The sequence below is a fragment of the Cnephaeus nilssonii genome (assembly GCF_951640355.1).
Source record: "Cnephaeus nilssonii genome assembly, chromosome: 5".
Classification (NCBI taxonomy): domain Eukaryota; kingdom Metazoa; phylum Chordata; class Mammalia; order Chiroptera; family Vespertilionidae; genus Cnephaeus; species Cnephaeus nilssonii.
In genome coordinates, this window is record NC_137076.1 from 10,544,014 (window position 1) to 10,552,026 (window position 8,013).

The 8,013-nt window shown below is 54.3% G+C and overlaps 1 protein-coding gene across 1 annotated transcript; it reads left to right on the forward strand.

Annotated features, from left to right (window-relative positions):
• Positions 1 to 410: 410 nt before the first annotated feature.
• On the forward strand, positions 411 to 7,051 carry ANGPTL4 (angiopoietin like 4). The gene is made up of 7 exons (XM_079771664.1): positions 411 to 932; positions 1,130 to 1,240; positions 1,343 to 1,460; positions 3,854 to 3,967; positions 4,270 to 4,365; positions 4,454 to 4,735; positions 5,859 to 7,051. The coding sequence occupies exons 1-7, from the start codon at positions 597 to 599 to the stop codon at positions 6,038 to 6,040; spliced, it is 1,239 nt and encodes a 412-aa protein (XP_079627790.1). The 5' UTR covers positions 411 to 596; the 3' UTR covers positions 6,041 to 7,051.
• Positions 7,052 to 8,013: the final 962 nt, after the last annotated feature.

Here is an 8,013-nt window from a genome sequence, read left to right on the forward strand (position 1 = left end):
TCCTGGTCCTGCGGGACTCAGCGCATCGGGGCCTTTCACACGTCTCCTTCCCGCCCTCTCCCCAGCTTTTGACTTGAGGCGGGCTCGAGGAATGCCAGCCGCCAGTCTTCGGGTGCAGTGGAGGGGTGGGGGGTGGGAGGGGAGAGCGGGGAGAGACTCGGGATTTCGGTGCAGGAAAGAGGATTACGGTAAGGGGGACAGTCACGTCTCCCACGGTCGGCGGAGAAGATGCGTCAGAGCCAGGCGGGGAGGAGTCTGAGTTTTGCAATCTTAGGGCGCCCTGCACCCCACACACTAACTACACTGCTGGGAATGCACAGAACCCCACCCCGGATTGTACACCCCGCCCCCGGCACGTGCGCTCCGCCTTCGAAGCTGCTCCGCCCCCCATCTCGCACCCGCCTTATAAAAAGGGTGCCGCAGGAACACGCCAAACGAAGGGCGGGAGGCTTGGACCTGATCCTTGTCCTCTGGGGCTTCTGCACCCACGCGAGCCTCCGCCAGGGTCGGCGCGCATTTAGAACCCGCGTCCGCCGAGAGCCCGCGCGCCCCTCTGCCTGAGTCCCTACGTCCCCGCGCCCAGGCCACAGGGAAGGATGCGCTGTGCGCCCACGGCCGGAGCAGCCCTGGTGCTGTGCGCTGCCACCGCCGGGCTGCTGAGCGCGCAGGGCCGCCCCGCGCCGGCCGAGCCGCCGCCCCGCTACGCGTCCTGGGACGAGGTGAACGTCCTGGCTCACGGGCTCCTACAGCTCGGGCACGGGCTGCGGGAACACGCGGAGCGCACCCGGGGGCAGTTGGGCGCGCTGGAGCGGCGTCTGAGCGCGTGCGGGGCCGCCTGCAGGGAGCCGGGAACAGCCGCCGCGCCCCCGCACGTGCCCGCAAGTCCGGGCTCCCGGGGCGAGGCCGTCCCTGAGACCCTCCGCAGCCTGCAGGTACGTGCTGCCCAGGTGACTGTCCGCACTCTCTGGCGGGTCTGGAAGGGTGTGGACGGAAGTGGTGCGCTCCCCGGGCTCCTTCCGCTGTCCTGCCCGGGAGTCGAATGGAGAGTTGGAAGGACAGAGGAGCGGGTGAATGGAGAGGCTGGCGGCAGAAGGCCAGATCCTCACCAGGCTTTTCACACTCTCTCCAGACTCGGCTCAAGGCTCAGAACAGCAGGATCGAGCTACTCTTCCAAAAGGTGGCCCAACAGCAGCGCCACCTGGAGAAACAGCACCTGAGAATCCAGAACCTGCAGAGCCAGGTACCAGATGCTTGCACCACGAGGGCAGGGAGGTCCAAGCTGAACCCGTGAGTCTGGGTGTGCGCCAGTCATATCTGACATTCTCTTCCCGTCCTTGCCCAGGTGGGCCTCCTGGCCCCCACGCACCTGGGCCGCGGGGTGGCCAAGCCTGCCAGGAGGAAGAGGCTGCCCAAGATGTCCCAGCCTGTTGGCTCCACTCACAACATAACCCACCTACACAGTGAGTGTCCAGCCCTCTGCTGTCCTCTGACGGCTCCCACCTCCACACACAGACACGTACACTTGCCATTCCTGTACCCCCTCCTTGTCGTGTCCACCTTACTTGAGGAGAGAGGTCTTGGCCCTGGGTCCCTCTGGGCTCTGGTGAAGGGCTAATGGGGCACCTTCTTCAGCTCTGTCCCTGACTGCCCCACCCTTCTTCCCATGGGCCAGTGGGTTTTCCCCAAAGCCTTGCTGGCTATTAATAGAGCAAGGATTGGGAAAGAGGGTCCAAGTCCAAAAGGGACTTGAGCTGCAGGAGTGTGGGGAAGGGGGTGGTGCAATGCAGGGACACCTCCATGTAGGCTGGAACTTTCTAGGAGGGCACCATGGTGGACAAGAGGGTGCCAGCTGGGGAGTCTGGAGTCCTTATTGGCTGAACAGCAAATCCCTGCCTGTGAGAAGGGTTCTAAGGCTGGGAATGTGGATCCAGGAGGTAGAGCAAGGGCAGGGAGCTTATCTCCCTGGTCAGACACATTCACTCTTGCATCTCTGACAAATCCAGGGCTGCGGATCTGAGCACCTGGTCCCTCCCCCCATTCTTGGCCCCAAAGTACATGATTACCCCCATTTCCCATTCCCCTACTTCCACAGAGAGCTAGCCATTGCCACCATCTGCAGTTCTGGGTCCTGTTTGAATGTATGCCTGAAATTGCCCAAATTCCCAACCACATGTCTGTGTATGTCAACACAGGCTCCCAGCTTCCTGTCTCTGCCCCACCTTAAGTTCATGGCCCCAGAGCCAGTCAACTTCCCTCTAGTCCTCCTACCCCATCACCCGGCCTGGCATCTGTGGCTGTCTATAGCCAACTGGGTGAAAGTTCAGATTCTCCCCCTTCACACCCTCAGACTGATTGCTGGCTTCCAGCCCTCTCTTTTGAGGGCTTCCCCGCCCCCGCCCGCCCCCCCCCCCCCGCCACACACACACACACACATACACACACACACACACACACACACACACACACACACGGCTCCCCGCCCCCACTCCTGTCAGAAAGGGTCCAGTACACCCTCTCAAACTTCTGTCCTGTGATGAGGGGCTTCTGGGATGGACTAGTAGGTATAGGTCCAGGCTGAGGGATGTGGAGGGGATTGGAAGGGGGAACTCATGGATTTGGGAACTCCCAGACTCCAGCTCAGTCCTGCCAAGTAGGGGAAAGTTCAGAGCTGGAGAGAGAAACAGCTGGTGCTAATGGAAGCCACATTGGTGGTTTGGCCAGGTGCCTGTCCTGATTGGAAGAAAGGAAAGTAGGGGAAAGGGGAGCTGCCCCAGGGGCCAGAAAGTGTCTGCAGTCACTCTGGGCTGGCCCCCACCCTGGCAACAATAGGACACATTCACCCCTTGTCCTGGGCCTTCATGCCCCCTTTCCCTCCAGCGACCTTTCCCCTACTTTCTTTGCTGGGCTGGGGGCGGGACTTCCCACTAGCAGTAGCCACCCCTTCTTCCTCACTTCCTCCCTCCCTCCCCTTCTCCCTCCCTGCCTCCCTGCCTCCCTGCCTCCCTCCCTCCCTCCCTTCCTCCCTTCCTCCTTCCCTCCCTCCCTCCCTCTCTTACTCCTCAGACATTCAACTACTCCCCCTCTGGGACCCCCCCGGCCGGGTCTCTGTCCCAAGTCCCATCCAGACCTGATCCGAATCCCCCACTAGACAAAGCAAAGCCTGCCCAGTTCAGCTCAGCTCTTGCCTCCCCTGCCCAGCCCCCCATTCAGCTCCTGCAAATATTCATTTATCAATCATTCAGTCATTGTGTCTTTATTAAACACCTGCTGTGGACTAGGATCAGCCTGGGCACTGGTGCCAGACTGGGCCAAGAACATTTCCTATCCCTGGCCTCATAGAGGCCTCATGCAGGAGAGGGAGTCGGGGAGAGGACACCAGACGGCCCTAGTATTTCCAGTGGGAAGTCCTTGATGCTCCTTTCTGGGAGTCTGGTCTGGTCTGGGGGGTCAGAGATTTCTTCCAGAACCTGGAACCCTTACATTGAAGCATAAAAAGGCATGAGGGAAGAGCATGCTAGGCAGAGGGACCAGCATGTACAAAGGACCCGTGGCAGGAAGATGTGTGGGACAAGGAAGGCTGTGTGGCCAGAAGGTGGGCATGCAGTGTGGGAAGAGGGAGGATGGGGGCAGAGGCCGATCCTGGAGCATCTTGTGGTCGGTATTAAGGAAGGTCAGAGGGAGCCATAGAAGACTTTAGGCAAGTGAAGTGGGGGGGGGGGGGGTGTGTCCTGAACTCAGGATTGCCCTCTAATATCCCTGTTGCCCACTGCCCAGATTCTACACACACCTGTTTCCTGAGACCCACAGGACTGCTCTCTGACTCAATCTCCCTGTCCCTCTCCTTGCCCTATAGGGCTGCCCAGGGACTGCCAAGAGCTGTTTGAAGAGGGAGAACGGCAAAGTGGACTATTCCAGATCCAGCCGCAGGGGTCCCTGCCTTTCCTGGTTAACTGCAAGATGACCTCAGGTAGGACGTGTTAGCCCACTAGGGAACTGTTGTCATTCTGTCAGGTGCAGCCCACCTCCCTCACGCCCACTCCCTCTTTCCCTGCTGAGTCCTGGGGACAAAGACCTAGGCTGAGCCTCCCGCCTGCTGCCAGTCCACAGTATTCCTTCCTTTGACCACCTTCCTCCAGTCCTGCTGGGATGAATGAGGGGAGCGTTGCTGTCCCTGGGTTTGGAGGTGGCTTGGGGTTTTGGAGCCAAATGGAGGAGTCGGAGTCCCCTGTGAGAAGGGTGCTCCTAGTGACCTTGTACCTGTCTGGGCAGATGGAGGCTGGACCATAATTCAGAGGCGCCAGGATGGCTCCGTGGATTTCAACCAGCCCTGGGAAGCCTATAAGACTGGCTTTGGAGATCCCGAAGGTGGGTGTTTCCAGAAGCCAGAGGCACAGGGAGAGGAGGGGGCTGTGGCGGTGGGTCCCTGTCTCACTGATGACCATTCCCACTGTAGGAGAGTTCTGGCTGGGCCTAGAGAAGATGCACCTGATCTTGGGGAACCATGGCAGCCACCTGGCTGTGCAGCTGCAGGACTGGGAAGGCAATGCCAAGTCACTGCAGTTCCCCATCCGCCTGGGTGGTGAGGACACAGCCTACAGCCTGCAGCTAACAGCACCCATGGCCAGCGAGCTGGGTGCCACCACTATGACACCCAGCAGCCTCTCCCTTCCCTTCTCCACTTGGGACCAGGACCACGACCTCCATGGGGACAAGAACTGTGCGAAGAACCTCTCTGGTGAGTAAGCTCTGTCCCTCCTGGTCTTGCCTGTGGGGCCTCCCCTCCCTGCCTTTCTGCTTCCCTGCCCTGCCTTCAACACAATTCCATCCATTACCCTCTTTTCCTTACTTTCTGTGTGCTGTTGGGCGACTGACTTAACCTCTCCCATCTTCAGTTGCCCCACTTTTAAAATGGGCATAATCACAGTGCCTACTCCATAGGATTATTATGAATATTCAATGAGATGACATTGTAGCAAAGCCAAGACAAACTCCGTCTTGTTCTAATGAAATCTAAGGCAGAGTCCAGGCCTTGTGAAGTGAAACATATCAAACTCCCTTTTGGTGGGTCAAAAAATGATGGAGCAGCTAGGTGTGGCTCAGTTGGTTGGAGTGTCATCCCATGCTAGGTTGTGGGTTTGATTCCCGGTCAGGGCACATACCCAGGTTGTGGGTTCAGTCCCCTGGTTGGGTTGCATAAGGGAGGCAACCCATCCATGTTTCTCTCTCTCTCTCTAAAGTCAATAAAAACATATCCTCAGGTGAAGATTAAAAAATAATAAAAGCCTGGCAAGTGTTGCTCAGTGGTTGAGCATTGACCCATGGACCAAGAGGTTACCAGTTCAATTCCCAGTCAGTGCACATGCCCAAATTGTGGGCTCGATCTTGGGGGTGTGCAAGAGTCAGTCAATCGATGTCTCTCTCATCGATGTTTCTCTCTCTCTCTCTCTCCCTCTTCTTTCCTCTCTCTCTAAAAAAATCAATTAAAAAACATTTAAAAGGGTGACTTTAAAAATAAATAAAAAATACATCAAAAAGTGATGGAATACTGGTAATTTTTTATGGTTCAATATAATATGAATTGATGAGACAGATGTCAATCATAGAAAGTCTTTAATGAATGTCAGGGGCAGGGAAGTAACTTGCCACGGTCACAGATGTGAAAGCTACGGTTATTGGGTTGGGGGGTCCCAGAGTCCCTGAGGCTCCTCTGTTACAACCTGAGGTTCTTCAGGACACAATTTGACAACCACTGCCAAAGCCCTCCCATCTAAAGTGTGTAAGTCCAGTGCCTAGCCTCATCGCTATCCCAGCCCCGGTGGTTAGGCCCCGCCTAACCATGTCCCCTTTTGTTCTGACAGGAGGCTGGTGGTTTGGTACTTGCAGCCACTCGAACCTTAACGGCCAGTACTTCCACTCCATTCCTCGGCAGCGGCAGCAGCGTAAGAAGGGCATCTTCTGGAAGACGTGGCGGGGCCGCTACTACCCTCTGCAGGCCACCACCATGCTGATCCAGCCCAGAACGGATGAAGCAGCCTCTTAGCCTCCTTGCTGGGGCCTGGACCCAGGCTCCTAGAGGACAGTGACTATGACTCTGGCCCAGCACGTGGCCACACTCTGCCTGGGCAGGGGCTCTGGGCAGGGGCCATTTGGAGCAATGTGGACAGAGAAGCAGCCTATGAGTGAACAGGCCCCCTTTCTCAGTAGGGTGGCTACAGGTGACATACCCTCTGAGGACAGAACTACAGGGCACAGACCACAGAAGTGTGGGACCAACAGGCATTGAGGCCTGCTCCTTGCCTACCCAAGGAATGGGAGATGCAAAGGGACCACTCAGGGGCAACCAGGCAGCCCTCAATGGTAGATTCAGTCATGTTGACTGGCCAGGGGTCGAGGACACCCTCACGGTGCTGTTGTAAGTGGGTGCTGTGGGACAAGCCCATGCCATTGGTGTCTGGGCGGAGCCCACAGAATTCTTGAAATAAAAGCAGCTTCAGAATATTTCATTCTTCTTTGTCCTTAAGTTTGTTAAAAGTGGGAAGTTTCAAAATCCAGGTAAACATGTTCTCAAGGTGGAGGTGAACACTCCCTGGCCTGTTAAGGACAAAACTGATTATTCCTACCACCTCTGACAACTGATTTTAATTTCCTTCCTTTATTATTTTATGATGTGTATGTTATTTTTCTTTTCTTTTCTTTTTTAAATATATTTTATTGATTTTTTACAGAGAGGAAGAGAGAGGGATAGAGAGTGAGAAACATCGATGAGAGAGAAACATCAATCAGCTGCCTCTTGCACACCCCCTACTGGGGATGTGCCCGAACCAAGGTACATGCCCTTGACCGGAATCGAACCTGGGACCCTTGAGTCCGCAGGCCGACGCTCTATCCACTGAGCCAAACCGGTTTCGGCTATTTTTATTTTCAAAATTAGAAAACAAAGCCCCCATTCATTCCTTCTGGAAGCAGGTAATAGAGAAAGTTAGAACACCCTCCTGATCATATTTATGCATGTGAATCACCATTAACCTCTCAGTGTCCCACCAACTGATAAAAACATTTTTAAAAAAGTAAAAAGAAACAGGTGAAATGAATTTTACAAATATATTTTATTGAATCCAATATATCAAAAGTATTACTATTTCAATATGTGATCAACATAAAAGTTATTAATGAAATACTTGACATTGCTTTTATGTACTAAACTAGAGGCCTGATGCATGAAATTCATGCAAGGGGCTTGGCCCTCGCAGCTGCGGTGGCTTACCTCGGCCCTCGCAGCCCCGGCTTCGTCTGGAAGGTCATCTGGAAGGACCTCAGGAAGGTCGTTCAGCTGTCCGGTCTAATTAGCATATTCTTTTATTATTATAGATAATTGGAATCTGGTATGTATTTTACATTTATGGCACATCTGAATTTGGACCAACCATATTTTAAGGACTCAACAGTCACAGAGGCCAATGGCCACTATATTTGGACAGCACAGCTCTAATGTGTACATTAATTCAGTGTTTGGGGTAAATTCACATTTTTTTTGGTCACGTCTGTATGTTTTCCTTTAAGTTGGCTTTTAAAAATGCATATGTAAATTCAACTAGTATTGACCAAGCACCTGCTACATGCTAAGTGCTTGGGATACTGTAGGGAAAGAAGAGTCCCTGCTAGTACCAAGCCCATCTCATTACAGACCTATAACTGATGGTCCAAACTGAGACGCTTTTTGAAAGTGAAAGGGGGTATACTGTTAATAATTAAGCCAAATGACAAACAAAGCAGCTCACTCCCAGGCATATCAGGATATATTGACTCCATTTTTATTTATTTTTAAACAATTGTTTAGCCTGGCTGGCGTGGCTCAGTAGTTGAGCGTCAACCTATAACCAGGAGTTCTCAGTTTGATTCCAGTCTAGGGCACATGCCCAGGTTGCGGGCTCAATCCCCAACGGGGTGGGGATGGGGGCATGCAGGAGGCAGCCGGTCAATGATTCTCTCTCGTCATTGATGTTTCTATCTCCC

What these genes read in the sequence shown, in the direction of transcription:
- ANGPTL4 (XM_079771664.1), top strand. Translation starts at nt 597, where the DNA reads ATGCGCTGTGCGCCCACGGCCGGAGCAGCCCTGGTGCTGTGCGCTGCC. An exon ending in AGACCCTCCGCAGCCTGCAG is followed by an intron (nt 933 to 1,129) that starts GTACGTGCTGCC and finishes CACTCTCTCCAG; the next exon opens with ACTCGGCTCAAGGCTCAGAA. An exon ending in TGGCTTTGGAGATCCCGAAG is followed by an intron (nt 4,366 to 4,453) that starts GTGGGTGTTTCC and finishes TTCCCACTGTAG; the next exon opens with GAGAGTTCTGGCTGGGCCTA.